At 42.2% G+C, this 18,204-nt stretch overlaps 1 protein-coding gene and 1 non-coding gene across 2 annotated transcripts; one reads left to right on the top strand and one right to left on the bottom strand.

The window, feature by feature from the left end:
* The first annotated feature begins 421 nt into the window (after window positions 1-421).
* On the top strand, window positions 422-1,657 carry LOC133815574 (uncharacterized). The gene has a single exon (XM_062248395.1). It carries the CDS (start codon window positions 422-424, stop codon window positions 1,655-1,657), a length of 1,236 nt encoding a protein of 411 aa, XP_062104379.1.
* On the bottom strand, window positions 968-1,074 carry LOC133820775 (small nucleolar RNA R71). Its single transcript, XR_009887174.1, has one exon. It is a non-coding gene; the product is annotated as a small nucleolar RNA R71 (small nucleolar RNA).
* Window positions 1,658-18,204: the final 16,547 nt, after the last annotated feature.

Genomic DNA, 18,204 nt, shown 5'->3' with positions numbered 1-18,204 from the left:
AACATAGGGGGAAATAGCCATCCAGATCTAATTGTCACATAGATCTTCTCTGAATTAATTTTCTCTGAGTTCTTCATCTTATTTTAGTTTAAATTACGTATACCCATTAAATTTCAGATGCATATTCCAATCATGTTCTTAATTTTGTTATCTTATTTTTAGATTGTTCTTTAGTTGACTTTGCATTTATTTAGTTTAAAATCCCTGTGGAGACGATACTCATTTACTACTATATTACTTGTTGCCGACTGTGTATACTTGCACATTTTAATTGCCTAAATTTACGCGACAAGTTTTTGGCGCCGTTGCCGGGGATTTAAAATTAAATTCTGTTCTATCAACTATTTTGCAATTTATTTCTGTTTGTTTGGTTCTAATTCTGCTTGTTTGGGGCTGTGTGTTTTCAGGTTTAATCTAGTGCATGAACAAACAAGAAGACTTTGAACTTGCTCCTATTGACCCCGAAATTGAACGTACTTTCAGAAAAAGGAGAAAGGCACAAAAGGCTAACAGCCGCTGCAACATGGCTGAAAATGTTGGAGAAGAAGAAGAGGGTGCGCAAAACATGACTAATCCTATTGTCTTGGCGGATGATAGAGCCAGGGCAATAAGAGAATATGCTGCCCCTATGTTCAACGAGCTCAATCCGGGCATTGTGAGGCCCGAAATTCAAGCACCGCAGTTTGAGCTCAAACCTGTCATGTTCCAAATGCTCCAAACAGTTGGTCAATTTAGTGGGTTGCCAACGGAAGATCCTCATCTCCATCTTCGCTCATTTTTGGAGGTGAGTGACTCTTTCAAGCTGCAAGGAGTAAGTAAAGAGGCATTGAGGCTGAAGCTATTTCCGTTCTCTTTAAGGGACCGAGCTAGATCATGGCTCAACACCCTTCCTCCCGATTCAGTGACAAATTGGAACGACTTGGCTGAAAAATTCTTAAGAAAGTACTTCCCTCCCACTAGAAATGCAAGGTTTCGAAGTGAGATTATGTCTTTTCAACAAATGGAAGATGAGTCTACTAGTGATGCTTGGGAAAGATTCAAGGAGCTATTGAGGAAGTGTCCTCACCATGGTATCCCACATTGCATACAAATGGAGACATTTTACAATGGTCTCAATGCAGCCTCTCGAATGGTATTGGATGCTTCAGCCAATGGAGCCATTCTTTCCAAGACTTATAACGAAGCATTTGAGATTTTGGAAAGAATAGCAAGCAACAACTACCAATGGTCAAATACTAGAGCTCCTACAAGCCGGAAAGTAGTGGGTGTTCTTGAAGTAGATGCTCTAACTGCTCAAATGGCCTCAATGACCAACATCTTAAAGAATATGAGTTTGGGAGGGAATATACAGCCAGCTGCTACCATTCAAAGTGCAGAAGTCTCATGTGTTTATTGTGGGGATGGACATACTTTTGAGAATTGCCCATCAAATCCAGCCTCGGTTTGCTATGTGGGTAATCAAAATTTCAACCGCAACAACAATCCGTATTCAAACTCTTACAATCCAGCGTGGAGGCAACATCCAAATCTGTCATGGGGGGGGTCAAGGAGCAAGTTCAAGTGGAGCACCAGCACAAGGAAAACAGTCAATTCCACCGGGGTTTTCTCAACAACCAAGAGCTCAACAACCTCACCAATCTCAAGGCTCTCAATCTAGTTTCTTGAAGAGTTTAATGAGAGATTATATGGCCAAAAATGACGCTGTAATTCAAAGCCAGACAGCTTCTCTTCGCAATCTGGAAATTCAGTTGGGGCAATTGGCGAATGATCTGAAAAATAGGCCCCAAGGTTCCTTGCCTAGTGATATCGAGAATCCAAGAAGGGATGGTAAAGAACTTTGCAAGGCCATTAATTTACGGAGTGGAAAAATTCTGGAAAATTCTAAGGAGAAAACAAAGGGCAGTAGGGAGCCCACTTCAATCCAAACAGAAGGAGAATCTAGTAAAAAACCAGCAAGTGAAGCTACTGAAACTGGCCTAGTTGATACAGCATCGGGTCAGCAATCTGTTCCAGTAAAGTCTGTACCAAAGCCGCCCCCACCATTTCCTCAGCAGCAAGATGGGCAGTTCAGGAAGTTTCTGGATGTACTGAAACAGCTCCATATCAATATTCCCTTGGTGGAAGCCTTGGAGCAAATGCCCAACTACGTTAAGTTCTTGAAAGATATTTTGACGAAGAAAAGGAGGCTGGGTGAGTTCGAAATCATTGCTCTCACAAAAGGTTGCAGTGCTATGTTGAAAAGTAAAATCCCTCCTAAATTAAAAGATCCAGGCAGCTTTACGATTCCATGTTCTATTGGTGGAAGAGATGTGGGAAGAGCTTTATGCGATTTGGGCGCTAGTAAAAATCTAATGCCTATGTCTATTTTCAAGAAGCTGGGCATTGGTGAAGCTCGGCCAACCACAGTTACATTGCAGTTAGCGGACAGATCAATGGCTCATCCGGAAGGGAAGATTGAGGATGTACTAGTGCAGGTTGACAAATTTATATTCCCGGCCGATTTCATTATTCTTGATTATGAAGCGGATAGAGATGTACCAATCATTTTGGGGAGGCCGTTTCTTGCTACCGGGAGGACTTTGATAGATGTGCAAAATGGAGAACTCACCATGAGGGTGAATGATCAACAAGTGACCTTTAGTGTTTTCAAAGCCATGAAGTTTCCGGATGACATCGAAGAATGCTCTAGATTGAGTGTAATTGAGACACTTGTGGCTGAAACTTTTAATAAAGAAATTTGCAAGGCTGATTTGGGGGTGAATATTTTTGAAGATGATGAAGAATTTACCAAAGAGGAGGAGTCCCAAGTCACTTGGGTAGAGTCCAACAAACCAACCATGAAATTCAGCAAGCATTTTGAGTCTCTAAATCTGTCAGAAGGGAATTTTAAGCCTCCAAAGCCCTCCATTCAAGAACCAAAGCTAGAGTTGAAACCCTTGCCAAGTCACTTGAAATATGCCTATTTGGGGGAAAATGAAATGCTGCCAGTCATTATTTCAGCATTGTTGGGAGCTGAAGCTGAAGGTTCGCTGCTAGAAGTGTTGAAGAAGCATAAGAGAGCAATCGGCTGGACTATGGCAGACATAAAAGGCATTAGCCCGACGTTTTGTATGCATAAAATACTGCTGGAAGCTGGCTGTAATAACTCTATTGAGCAGCAAAGAAGGTTGAATCCCATCATGAAGGAGGTAGTTCGGAAAGAAGTGATTAAGTGGCTGGATTATGGCATTGTGTACCCGATTTCAGACAGCTCTTGGGTCAGCCCAGTTCAGTGTGTCCCTAAAAAGGGAGGAGTTACATTTGTGACTAATGATAACAATGAGTTGATTCCCACAAGAACGGTGACTGGTTGGCGAGTTTGCATGGATTATAGGAAGCTTAATAAAGCCACTCGGAAGGACCATTTCCTGCTGCCATTTATTGACCAAATGTTGGATCGGTTGGCTGGAAAGGAATTTTACTGTTTTCTCGACGGATATTCAGGTTATAACCAGATTTCTATAGCACCGGAAGACCAGGAAAAAACAACATTCACTTGTCCCTACGGCACCTTTGCTTTTAGGAGGATGCCGTTTGGCTTATGCAATGCCCCAGCCACCTTTCAGAGATGTATGATGGCGATTTTCTCAGACATGGCAGAAAATATTCTTCAAATTTTTATGGATGACTTCTCAGTATTTGGGGAGTCTTTTGACAGTTGCTTGGCCAATTTGGAGCGAGTTTTAGCGAGATGTGAGGAGACAAACTTGGTTCTCAACTGGGAGAAATTCCATTTTATGGTGAAGGAAGGCATAGTTTTGGGCCATAAAGTCTCTCATAAGGGCATTGAAGTAGACAAGGCAAAGCTGGAAGTAATTGCGAAATTGCCACCACTGACAACTGTTAAATGCATTAGAAGTTTTTTGGGACATGCAGGGTTTTATAGGCGGTTCATTAAAGATTTTTCGAAGACCTCAAAGCCTCTTTGTTCACTGCTGGAACAAAACCGCCAGTTTGAGTTTAATGATGATTGTCATGATGCATTTGTGAAGTTGAAAAAGGCATTAGTTACTGCTCCAGTGATTGTGGCTCCCGACTGGTCTTCACCATTTGAACTAATGTGTGACGCAAGTGATTTTGCTATTGGGGCAGTTCTTGGGCAGCGAAGAGAAAAGATTTTCCATTCGATTTATTATGCGAGCAAGACACTAATTGATGCTCAAATCAACTACTCAACTACTGAAAAGGAGCTGCTGGCTGTTGTATTTGCATTTGACATTTTTAGATCGTATCTTGTGGGAACGAAGGTGATTGTTTACACCGACCATTCAGCAATCAAGTACCTCATTGCCAAGAAAGATGCCAAGCCAAGACTTATCCGTTGGGTTCTTTTGCTACAAGAATTTGACTTAGAAATTCGAGATCGAAAAGGCACTGAAAACCAAGTGGCTGATCATTTATCTCGGCTGGAAGCAAGTGGTGACATTAAAGATGAGATGCAAATTCAAGAAACATTTCCTGATGAACAGTTACTGGTTTTAACTCAAGAGACTGCTCCATGGTATGCCGATGTTGTTAATTATTTAGTGAGTGGATTACAGCCCCCAGATTTTACTAAACAGCAGCTTAAAAAATTCTTCCATGAGGTGAGATTCTACTATTGGGATGAGTCGTACTTGTACAGGCAGTGTGTGGATCGAATGATGCAGCGTTGTGTGCCCGAAGAGGAAGTTGCAAGCATCCTAGAACACTGTCATTCTTCTCCCTATGGTGGACATTTTGGGGGACAAAGAACAACTGCCAAAGTCTTTCAATTGGGCTACTATTGGCCCACCATTTTCAAGGATGCTCATGATTTTGCAAGAAGATGTGACCGCTGCCAAAGAGTTGGCAATATTTCAGCGAGAAATGAGATGCCGCTAAATTGCATTCTTGAGGTGGAACTCTTTGACGTTTGGGGAATCGATTTCATGGGGCCTTTTCCACCATCTTAAGGCAATCTCTACATTTTTTTGGCGGTGGATTACGTTTCGAAATGGGTTGAAGCAGTAGCAAGTCCCACAAATGACTCCAAGGTGGTTATGAAATTTCTCCATAAGCAAGTGTTTACTCGGTTTGGAACCCCACGGGTTTTGATAAGCGATGAAGGTACCCACTTTGTGAACAAGATCCTAGCAGCCTTGTTGGCCAAATACAGTGTGAAACACAAGGTTGCTACTGCCTACCATCCTCAAACTAACGGGCAAGCCGAGTTGTCAAACCGAGAGATAAAAGGGGTTCTTGAAAAAGTTGTAAATCCTAACCGTAAGGATTGGTCGCAGCGATTAGATGATTCGCTGTGGGCGTACCGTACAGCTTACAAAACACCTCTCGAAATGTCCCCCTACAGGCTGGTTTATGGGAAGGCCTGTCATTTTCCTGTCGAGCTGGAACATCGGGCATTTTGGGCCCTCAAGAAGCTGAACCTTAATCTTGACGCTGCTGGAGAAGCCCGCATGCTGCAGTTGAATGAGCTTGAGGAGATGAGACTGTTTTCGTATGAAAATGCCAAGCTGTATAAAGAGAAGACTAAAAGATGGCATGACAAGCGAATTCAGCATAGAGTGTTTGAAGAAGGCCAGCGAGTATTACTTTTCAACTCGCGGCTGAAGCTGTTCCCAGGCAAGCTCAAGTCCCGTTGGTCGGGACCATTCACCATAGTTAAGGTGTACCCATACGGAGCTATAGATGTCAAAGAAGATTAGTCTGGGAGAGTATTCAAGGTGAATGGGCAGCGGCTTAAACATTACCTTGGAGGGGAGGTCGATAGAGCAAAGACCTCAATCATTTTGAAGGATGCTTGAAGGAGAAGGACTATGGGCTGCCATGTATTTAAAGTATCATTCTTGGGCAGCCCATGAGTGAAAGAGATTGATTGTAATAAATAATATATGTAACTAAGTTTTGGGTGTATCTCCCTTTTTAAAGATATATATAATTAAATAAAAAACAAAGGAAAATATATACTGTATAGATAAACTTGTGTTTTCTTGAGGTTACTAAGTGTGTTTGCTGGTGTTTGTAATGATTTATTGCAGGTGGAAGAAAGGAAGCTGTAATATGGGAAGCTGGGCAAGTTTGGTGAAAGGCAGAAAATTTTCAAAAAAAAAAAAAAAGAAACAAGGAACTGGAAGTCCCAGTTGTTATAGCATTTACCAAGGTCGCAAGAGAAAAAATGCTATGCTATGAGCTTTGCTATATCAACTGGGAGCATTTTATTCTGAGAAAATTATATACATCAGTTTAATATATATATATTATATATTTGCCGTATATATATATTTTCCTTTTACTTTTCTTATATATATATATATATTAGTATATTACTTTTATTATAATATATATATTTTACGTATTATATATATATATTAGTATATTACGTTTATTATATATATATAAGTATATTGCTTTTATATATATATAAGTTAGTATATCATCAAAGCAAAAATGCCTAAGGTCAAGCAGTGTACTCAGAGAGCCAAGAAGAAACCATCCTCTGAAGTGCCAAAATTTGCAACACAGGCAGCTGAGGTAAAATACCATGCCTCTATTTGCCACAAGGATTTTTACATGGAGCGAGGCCTGATAGCCGCGAATGCCAACTTCAGCGACCTGCCCAATTGGTTAATTGATACTGTCACCGAGAGGAATTGGGAGACCCTGTGCTCAACACCAAAACCAGCCGTACCCGAGTTGGTCAAAGAATTCTATTCCAACTTCTTGGCCGAGCAATGGCCTACAACAATAATTGTTAGAGGAGTAGAAGTGCCATTTTCGGCTAAGGTCATTAACGAGATTTTCTTGTTGGAGCCAGTCAAGTGCGAGTTCACCAAGGGACGTGAACAGATGTCTGACGAACTGATTCAAGATATTATGCCCGAGCTGGCCAAACCAGAGGCCGAGTGGGACATTTATGAGAATGGAACGTTTTGTTTTCGAAGAACGGATCTGCAACATGAGATGAAATGCCTCTACAGCTTTGTCTAGTCTACCTTGCTCCCAACCTCCCACGATTCCACAGTGAGCAGGGAGCGCATGTGGATGCTCTATTGCGTAATGAAAGGGATGCCGATTGATGTAGGTTCCGTGTTGGCACAAGAAATTTTTGACTGTGCGCATCGATCAAAAGGCAAGCTCTTCCTGCCTTCCACGGTTACCGCTATATGTCGCGCGGCCGGTGTCCCGGTGTGGCCAGAGGAGGGGCTAGTTCCAACAAAGGGGCTCATCAGTTTTGGCCCTGCCCGAGCACCTAAGGCCACTGCAGCGTCCTCATCCACCTCTAGTGACCCCATCATGGAGAGATTGACCCAGATTGGCTGAATGCAGCAGCAAATGCACAAGCGGCAGGAGCGAATCTGTGAGCGTCTGCAGACTTTGTGGACTTATGAGCAGCACAGGGATGCAGCAATGAAGAATGTGCTGCAAAAGGCTATGCCTAAGACTGGTCCGCAATTCCCCGCTTTCCCTGAGCAAATTTTGAGTACCTGGACTGACAATGTTGGCGACAATGCGGAGTTCCCTGAAGAGGACTTCGAGTAGAGGGGGTTTCCTTTCCCTTTTATTTTATTACTTTCTGTTATTTTATGTTTATGTGACTGTTCTTAGTATGTTGTTTGTCTAGGTTGTTTAGTTTTTGTTTTAGCTTTTAATTGTGTTCGTGGTGTTGCTGTGTTAGTTGTATTTGTGCATGAGAGATATTGTGATTTAATCTGGCTTAGTGTCCTGCTCGATGATGAACTTTTCCATTTCAGTCCATTTGTGTGTTGCCCGAATTTTATATGTTAAATATTCTTGTATAGGTGCTAGTGATCTCATTCATGCTTTCTTTTAGTCCCTGGTCAATAGATGTGTACTTCTGTTCTCCCACCATAATTTGAATTTTTCGAATAACTGCTTTCTTGTGAAATTTTACGCTTCTAGAATTGTTTAGTGCACCCCTTGAGGCGAAATCCTAGCTAGTTTTTCCCTTTAGAAATGATTTAGGCCATCTTTGGACGTTTGGGCCTTTCAAGCTTTCCCATTGTATATTAATTTCCCTTAGTCACCCTTTGTTGAGCTAATTTGCCTATTTTTTCTTAATACCTATCGTTAATGATACCCCCTGCTTAAATTGTTATTTTTCACTTTCATTAACCAAACCTAGCTGCTGAAACTTATCAAGAACAGATTATTTGCAGTAAGTTTAGGATGAGTGGGGTTAGTTTTTAGCCATGTGGTTAGCTATTCCAAGTTTCATTTGTTAGCCACATTGGGGACAATGATGGGATTTAAGTTTGGGGTGTATGGGAATGAGCTCACATAAAAATATTCATATTTCTCTTGCTATATATATATATATATATCTTCATAAAAAAAACAAAAAAAAAACAAAACAAAAATAGAAAAAAAAAAGAGAGAAAGAAACAATTTTGAAATTAAGTTTGGGGTGTACAACCCCCTATCCAAGAAAATGTTGGAGGCTTCTTTCTATTGTTCTTGTTGAATTTGAAAATAAAAATAGCAAGAGAATTAGAGCTAAATCAAATTATTCATTGTGGGTTAAAAATACATATTGGGTGAGAGCTTGAGAAAATAAATAAATAAATAAATAATAATAATAATAATAAGAGAGGTTCTTGATAAGTTGAGGTGGTTAGGTTGTAAGCCATTAGAAATATTATCTTTTATCAAACCCTAACCTAAGCCTTACATTACAAGCCGAGTAAAGTCATTTTGATCTAGGGGGTAAAGCTAGACTACATTAGTGGAGAGGAGTGTACTAATTCAACCTATGGGAGCAGATAGTTAAACTTGAGGATCAAGAGTAGTTGTTAGAGGAATTCAAGGTGTCGGTGGGAAGCATTTGTACACACTATTGACTGGGTGACTTTAGGGAGGCATTAATGATATTTTTAGCACTGAAAATGGGAAATGAGACCTATAAAGTCAAGGCATAATCACTACCAGCACATCATTCCATTCCACACACTTCTGAGAGCAAAATTTCTTCACTAAGCCACATTTGATTATTCACGACTCTCTCATGTACAAATCTGTGTTGTTGCTATCTGAGTTTTTGTGGTGTTGTTTTATTTCTGTTTTCTTCATTACTCGAGGACGAGCAATATGCCAAGTTTGGGGTGTTGATAACTCTATGATTTAGAGTTATTTTTATTAACTTTGAACTTGAATTTTGGGTGAAAAGAGTAATGAGTGTGATTTTATTTGTAAGTTTGTTTAGTTTTTACCTTTCTTTTCTAGTTAGTGTGTTAATGCAAGAGTCTTGTGATTTGTTGGTAGTAATTGTAAATATTTATGTAAATATGTGTGTTTTGTTATCTAGGAAAGGAGCCTTAAACTCACCAAGGGAATCAAGAGAAAAAGGGGACAGAAAGGGAGCATTGCTGCTCGGATGCTGTAGGCCAGACTTGTAGCAATTCTGGGAAAATGAAGACTGACGTGGACAAAAGCCAGCTGCATTTATTTACTGACCTCAGCGCCTATGTGGCACCCATTTTAGTGAATGAAGTTAGCTGGCTGAGGTGGCAAGAAGAAATGGACCAAATATGGAGTTGGGTTTTCTAATTAGGGTAAGGGATAGTACCCTATAGGGGGACAGCCGTAATACACCAGAAAAAAAGAGAGGACACAGTACAGAAATCTAGAGAGCAAGAAGAGTACAGTGAAAAACCAGAGAGATATACACAGAAAAAGGCATTACCTACAAGAAGAGAATCACGACCAAGGAAGGAGGAGGACTCTAGAACCCGATTCTACTCTTCTCTTTCTTCTATATTTCCTTTTCTGTAGTGTATACTCTTGATTCTATAATTTGTGAACTGAATATTTGCTATGGATGAACAATTTTTGTTTTGGATTGTAATTTTCAGTTTAGACATGAACTAATCACCTTGAGATTTGGGTGGCTATGAACCTTATGTGATGAAGTATTAATGCAATGCATGAGTTTAGTAATTTGCCTTTGTTCATTCAAGTGAAATTAATGTTTAATGATTGTTGATTACTGGCCATAACTAACAATTAAACTAGCTAGATCTGATTTTGGAAAGAATCTATCTAGTGGAATCAACTTGAATGATACAAGAGAAATGCCATGTTTAGGTAGTTCTTAGTAGTGAAATAGGAATATTTTGCTACCTTGTATAACCTGAGATTTGGTGAATAAATGCATGTTTCACAACCTGATTTAATATAGGACTGTATTGAATTAAGTTGTGGAATTATATCAGTGGGTTTTGGAAAAAGCTTACTGGTTTATTGTGAAATCTGTTAACTCTGTGCATAATTGCTGAACGATTGCTATAACAACTGGGCAGATTAACATAGGGGGAAATAGCCATCCAGATCTAATTGTCACATAGATCTTCTCTGAATTAATTTTCTCTGAGTTCTTCATCTTATTTTAGTTTAAATTACGTATACCCATTAAATTTCAGATGCATATTCCAATCATGTTCTTAATTTTGTTATCTTATTTTTAGATTGTTCTTTAGTTGATTTTGCATTTATTTAGTTTAAAATCCCTGTGGAGACGATACTCATTTACTACTATATTACTTGTTGCCGATTGTGTATACTTGCACATTTTAATTGCCTAAATTTACGCCACACACATGCTTTCAAATCACGAAGCGCAAGTCCCATCTTTTCTAGAGTGACTTTGTAAAGGATATTCACCGAGCTCCCGTTATCTACCAAGACTCGGTGTACCCTCTTGTTCGCGAGCTGGAGGGTAATGACCAAGGGGTCGTTATGAGGAAATTGGACGTGTGACGCGTCCTCTTCGGTAAATATTATGGGTTGAGTCTCAACCCTTTGTTGTTTTGGGGCTGGCAGTTCGGGTTCGTAGGGAGAACCGTCTCCAGTTTTGGGCTCGTTTACGTATCTTGTTTGGGCGTTCTTGCCTGAGCCTACAATATCAGGTCCCCCCATGATGGTTACTACATCCTCTCCATCAATCGGAGGGGGTTGGGCAAGTTGTGCAGCTATTGCCCTTTGACTTGTTAAGGCTTGATTGGGATTTCAGTTTCTGACGTACTAACCGAAATATCCCCTCGAGATCAAACCTTCGATCTCGTCCTTCAATTGTCGACATTCATCAGTCGTGTGTCTGATGTCTCTATGGAATCTACAGTATTTATTTGAGTCCATTTTTGCCTTTTGATTCCGCATGGGGTCAAATCGTCTGAATGGCACCTGGTTTTCATTGGCCAGGTAAATATTCTCCCGAGTCTCATTGAGCTCGGTATACACTTTGTATACAGAGAAATATTTATCCCCTTTCTTCTTTTTGCCTCCATCAGCCTCGGGGTTATTCCCTTCGTTCTTCTTCCTTTTAGAAGGGTTATCCCCAGAGGGTTTTGAAGTTGATGGGCCATCAAGGTTAAGGCAGAGTTCACGTTTGTCGTTGTAGTTATGGGCTAAGAAGTCAGGTTCAGTGTTATCCTTACCTCTTCTACATTGACAAACCTTTGGGCCCTTCAATTGAACTCGATTAATGACCTGATATATTTCCTTTGTAAATCTTCCCAAAGGGGGCTCCCTAGAAAAATACCAGCTCTAACGGCTATTAGGTGGCCACTATCATCGACATTCCGGGCCCGGGCCACTTCTAGGTTAAACCTCGTAAGGTAACTCTTTAGTGACTCGTCTTGCTGTTGTCGAACATTGGTTAAGGTTGAAGCTTCGGGCCCTATGCCAACCATAGCTTTAAATTGTTTCTTAAATTCTTTAGCTAATTGATCCCAGGACGAGACCGAATGTCTTCGAAACTTCTCTTATCAGTTTTTGCTGGTCCTGTAAGAGTGGCTGGAAACAACATACATTTTAGCTCGTAGCCAACATTGCTGGCTAGCATAATGGTGTTAAAAGTACTCAGATGAATATACAGGTCTGAGTTTCCATCAAATGGTGCTACATGGGGTATTCTGAATCCTTGGGGAAACATAGTGTTAGAAATATGCGAGGCAAAAGGCTTGAGAAAAATATCAAAGTTACTAAGCAACAATTGTCTTCACAAGAAAAAAGAGTAAACTACTGGCAAGGTACAAAGTTTAGCTGATCAGGTGCAAAGTTTTCCTGGTCGGGAGAGCAGATACAATTGTAGTGGAAAAAATCTATATACTTGATAAATAATAGTCCAACAAGCAGTCAGTCAGCCCAATAAGCTATCTAACTAGCCAATAAGACCCAAGCCCATGTAAAATAGGCTCGCATATACAAAGTACCATCCAAATACCCAAAACCATACCCGGACCCGAATTCGGATACACTCAGTCAGCCAGGGACCTTGAAACAGCCAAGGCTCCCATCACGTTCGCCAAGAATCTCAGAACGAAACCACTTGGAGCGAGTCAAATGAATCAGAAAGACGGAGGAGGATGGAACAAAAAGGAGGACAATAAATAAGACCATCAGAGGTTGAGAAAAGGCATCAGATAATCACTGAACTATCTTTACTCTCTATTTGAAACGAAGGCTACTCTATTTCTGAGCAATCCAGTCAAGCAAGACTAATTAGTCAGTTTGATTGGACCTGACCTAGTCGCTTGACCCCTCCGTCATCACCACCGTCACTCTGACCATTTTACGACTCCTCCATCCATCATTATTTCGATTATTTATATCTTAATTTTATTGCTTTCTATTAGCTCTCATTACAACCCGACTGACTTGAGCGTCGGAGTCCCTTTGGCTGACACCCCACCGGTGCTCCCAATTGAACTCCCGTCTCTCTTCTCTTTGTTCTTGACAGGTTGATGGTGCCCATATAATCAATTGTAGGAAATCACCTCTACAATTTGGTGCCCACCGTGGGGCTCTAGCAATCAAACGATCGATAAAGAGATCAAGAAGTTCACTTGAGAGCCATGTCAGACGTGACTGAGACACCCAATCTGTCTGCTTAACTCACTGCTCTTACTGCCCAGATGAATGAAGAACGTGAGAAAATGAGGAGGCTCAAAGCTGAGAATGCTGACCTGCTCGTACGAATGGAGGCCATGTCCTCTCAAGCCACCGAGGCTCAGCCATCCCGCTTCTGAGGCCCAGTCAGCCCTATGCAACCTCTGGGAGACCTCACTCCTATCTCTAATAGTGATGGACCGAATCAGACAGTTCCATCACCCTCAGTAAGGAATTATCAAACTCCACCCACCATGTCTAACATTCAAAATTATGTTGTCAATACAGACGAACAGGTAACCATGACTGAACATGGACATTCATCTGCGCCCGGATCACAGCAGATTCCAGGAGTCAGCCAGCCAGTCGGTGCAGCTGGACAGCAACAGATTCCAGGAGCCAGTCAGCCAGCCACTGGACCCGGACAGCAACAGATTCCAGGAGCCAGTCAGCCAGCCACTGGACCCGGACAGCAGCAGGTTCCAAGTGCTAGTCAGCCTACCATTGGAGCCAGCCAGACCATCATTGGAGCTGGTCAAAATATACCTGAGTAGCAGGCAATCGGATTGAATCACCCAGTCATGAGCGAACCAATCCGCCAAGCAACCACAAGCTCAATTCCAATCCAAGATCCTGAGTTGGCTCGAAAGTTAGCTGAGATGGAGGCACTCACTCAACGGATTCCTGGGATGCCGGCTCCGATTAAGAAGAGTGCAGCAAGCTGTTATGCAGACTCTCCATTCGTAGATGACATTGCACTAGTGGAAATTCCAAAGAAGTTCAACTTCCCAAATATGAAGATGTTTGACGGAACGTTTGACCCGGATGATCACATCGCACAGTATAGGCAGAGGATGTTCACCGTTGCCATCCCACACAATATGAGGGAAGCATGCATGTGTAAGGGGTTTGGTTCTAGTCTGAATGGACCAACCCTCTAGTGGTATACTAATTTACCTAATAATTCTATTTCTACTTTTGCACAATTGACTGACACTTTTGTTGAGCAGTTTGCTAGTAGCAGGAAACTTGAAAAGTCTGCAGAAGACCTCTACATCATAGTTCAATGACGGGGAGAGCCTTTACGAGAGTACGCAGGCCGCTTCAACAAAGAAAAGGTTTCTATAACCCATTGTAATCAGGACACAGCCATCTCAGCCTTCCGCAAGGGACTCCGCTACGACTCAGACCTATACAAAGAACTTACCAAGTATTCTTGCAAGACGATGGAAGACGTTCTCGCCAAAGCCTGGGCACAGATCAAGTGGGAGGAGGATGAATCTAACTATTATCACTCTTCTCCGAGGAAAGACACTCGAAGAGACTCAAGGGCAGGCAGACGGCAGAGTGATAGACGATCCGAGCCATGCCCGTATCCCAACAGATCAGAGAACAGAAGGAGGGAGTACAGCCGGTCGTTCGAGACACGTCTGCGAAATGGGCCAAAGATTTCAGAATACAATCTTTCAATTTCACCAGCCGAAGTCGTTGGCGTACTGAAAGGACTCGGAGACAAAGTGAAATGGCCGGAAAGGATGAGGACTCCGTCTGACCAGCGAGACAAAGAAAAATGGTGTGAATTCCACAATGACCACGGTCACCGAACGGATGAGTGCATTGCCTTAAAACTCGAAGTATCCAACCTATTAAAATGTGGTCACCTGACTGACATACTTACAGACAAAGGCAAAAGAACATTCCAGCAAGAGGCAGACAGGTCAGTCGTCCGAAGAGAAGTAACCCCGCCGAAGCCACCTACTCATGAAAGGACGGTGAACGTAATAACTGGTGGCTCTGAGGCAAGCGGAGTCACCCATTCAGCAGCCAAAAGACATTCCAGGCAGACCAACTAGATCAAAGGAGAGTCCAGCGAGACAGAGAAGAATACCATTAACCTACCAGCTCAAACCATCAGTTTCTCAACAACAGAGTCAACCAGACTCCTCAACCCACATCATGATGCTCTTGTCATTGCACTTTACATTGTTAATTGTCTTACTAAATGTATACTTATTGATAATGGTAGTTCAGCTAACATTTTATTTTTAAGTGCTCTCACGGAAATGGGGATAGATGAATCAAAGATTATAAAGAAGACTACAATCCTCATCGGTTTCAGTGGAGAACAAAAGAACACACTAGAAGAGATCGAGCTACCTGTCTATGCCGAAGGAGTCAATCTATGCACAAGATTCCTGGTAGTAGACTCTCCGTCTGCTTACAACGTGATACTGGGTCGAACATGGATACATGAAATGGAGGCAGTCCCTTCAACATACCACCAAGTCCTAAGGTTCCCAACTAAGTGGGGAGTAAAAGAAATTAAAGGCCAACAGAAAGATTCGAGAGCGTGTTACCAGACTACCATGAAGGCCAAACCCGCTCAGTTATAGCAATTACAGGAAGACAGACTAACTGACTCCCAGATGAACCAACTAGACATGGAGGAGTTGGACAAAGTCCAGATACATCCGGACTATCCAGATCACAAAGTCCAAATCGGATCACGATTGGACCCTGACATCAGAACTAAACTCATTAATTTTTTATCTGCCCATTATGATTGTTTTGCTTGGTCCCATGCGGACATGACTGGAATTGACCCCGAAATAATTGTCCATAAATTGCAGGTTGATCCAGACTACCCACCAAGGAAGCAAAAAAGAAGAAAATTTGCCCCTGAAAGGAACAAAGCCATTAACGAAGAAGTTCAAAAGCTTATTGATAATGGGTTCGTGAGGGAGGTGCATTATCCCGACTGGTTGGCTAACGTTGTCATCGTAAAAAAAAATGGCAAATGGTGAGTTTGCATTGACTTCACAGACCTCAACAAAGCGTGTCCAAAAGACTCATTCCCATTACCACACATAGACATGCTAGTAGATGCCACAGCCAGTCATGAAGTCCTAAGCACGCATACTCAGGATACAACCAGATCCTAATGCATCCAGACGACCACGAAAAGACAGCCTTCATGACCAACTTAGGCATATTCTGCTACAAGGTCATGCCATTCGGATTGAAGAACGCATGAGCAACATATCAGAGACTAGTGAACAAGATGTTTGTCGGCTTGCTAGGGAAGACGATGGAAGTCTACATTGACGACATGCTCGTCAAATTCCTCATTGCAAAGGACCATATCAGCCATTTAAAACAATCCTTTGACATTCTTAGGAAATATAATATGAAACTGAATCCCACTAAATGTTCTTTTGGTATGACTGCAGGAAAGTTCCTTGGGTACCTAGTAACCCAAAGGGGAATCGAGGCAAATCCAGCACAGATAGAGTCAATCCAAAGGATTCCTTCCCCAACGTGCATAAAAGACGTACAGAAATTAACTGGACGCATTGCAGCACTCAACCGATTCATCTCAAAGTCTTCAGAACGATGTCACCTCTTCTTTAACACACTAAGGAAATAAAAAACCTTTGAGTGGACAACTGAATGTGAAGAGGCACTGGGCCAGCTAAAACAGTACCTGACCAGCCTGCCTCTCCTCTCAAAGCCAAAAGACAGTGAGACATTATTCATCTATCTAGCAGTATCCGAGACGACAGTTAGCGCAGTCCTAGTCCGGGAAGAGGAAGGCAAGCAGTCTCCAGTCTACTATGTAAGCAAAGCTTTGCTTAATGCAGAAACTCGATATAGCCAGCTGGAGAAGCTTGCACTAGCACTCATCCACGCAGCAAGGAAGCTACACCCATACTTCCAGTGCCATCCAATAACGGTCTTGACCACCTTTCCACTCAAAAAAATCCTCCACAAACCAGAACTATCGGGCAGACTGACCAAGTGGGCGGTAGAGCTCAGCGAGTACGAAGTAACATACAAGCCACGAACTTCCCTCAAATCTCAGGTATTAGCTGACTTCATTGCAGATTTTACACCTAACATGCATGTGCAGACAGAAAAAGAACTTTGTTGTCTGACCGAGGGACAGTCAGTCGGAATCTGGAAGTTGCAAGTAGACGGCTCAAGTAACACCAGAGGAAGTGGACTCGGACTCGTCCTGACTTCACCCCAAGGTGACGTAATCAAACAAGCAGTCTGATGCGGGTTCAAAGCTACCATCAATGAAGCTGAATACGAAGCAATGATAGCTGGACTCGGACTAGCCAAAGACATGGGAGTAAAAAAGATCGTGGTCTTCAGTGATTCTCAATTGGTAGTCAACCAAATGCAAGGTAGCTAGCAGGCCCGAGATAACAAAATGACAGCCTACCTCAACAAGACTAAAGAGTTGCAGTCAGTCTTCGACGAGTTCACTATCAACCAAGTACCAAGAGGGGAGAACAGTCATGCAGATGCATTAGCAAACCTTGGATCCTCCATCCAGACAACCGACCTAAGACAATAGCTGTAATATATCTCCAATGGCCAGCTGTCTGGAAAGATGAAGAAGAGCAAGTTAATGACATCTCCAACAACCGAACATGGATGACTCCAATAGTCGAGTACTTGGAACAGGACATTCTTCCCGAAGATAAGAACGAAGCACGTCGGGTCAAGGCTCAGTCAGCCTGCTTCACTATTATACGAGGAGAACTCTATAAATGTTCATTTTCTGGTCCATATTTGAAATGCATTAACCCTGCAGAGGCCAAATACGTACTGGCTGATTTGCATGAAGGAGAGTGTGGCAACCACTCTGGAGGACGAAGCTTGGCGCACCGTGCCCTAACACAAGGCTACTACTGGCCAACTATGCGAGTTGATTCCTCTGACTATGCAAGACGATGCGACAAATGCCAACGGTTCGCTCAAATATCCCACCAACCTCCGGAGCGTCTCATCTCAATCACATCCCCTTGGCCATTCATGAAATGGGGGATGGATATAGTAGGCAAGCTTTCAACCGCACCAGGACAGAAAATGTACATGCTTGCAGTGACCGACTACTTCAGCAAGTGGATCGAAGCATACTCATTCCACCAAGTCCGAGACAAAGAAGTAAAGGGTTTCATTTGGAAGAATATGATCTGTAGGTATGGAGTACCAAAAGAAATTGTGACAGACAATGGCTCTTAATTCATCAGTTTTGACTTCCAAGACTTCTGCAAATTCTGGAACATCAAGCTCAGCTTCTCCACACCAAGGTATCCCCAAGCAAATGGACAAGCAGAGTCATCCAACAAGACCATCATGAACAACATCAAGAAGCGCCTTGAAAAAGCTAAGGGAAGATGGGCTGACGAGTTGCCGGGAGTCCTATGGTCCTATCAAACCACAACCAGGACTGCGATAGGGGAGACACCATTCTCACTGGCTTACGGGAAG

This window comes from Humulus lupulus, chromosome 2 (assembly GCF_963169125.1).
Source record: "Humulus lupulus chromosome 2, drHumLupu1.1, whole genome shotgun sequence".
Classification (NCBI taxonomy): domain Eukaryota; kingdom Viridiplantae; phylum Streptophyta; class Magnoliopsida; order Rosales; family Cannabaceae; genus Humulus; species Humulus lupulus.
Note: the sequence above shows the minus strand (reverse complement) of the source record. Positions and strands in the feature narration are given on the sequence as shown.

Excerpts from the sequence above, each read along its gene's own strand:
- LOC133815574 (XM_062248395.1), top strand. The coding sequence starts at position 422 with ATGAACAAACAAGAAGACTTTGAACTTGCTCCTATTGACCCCGAAATT.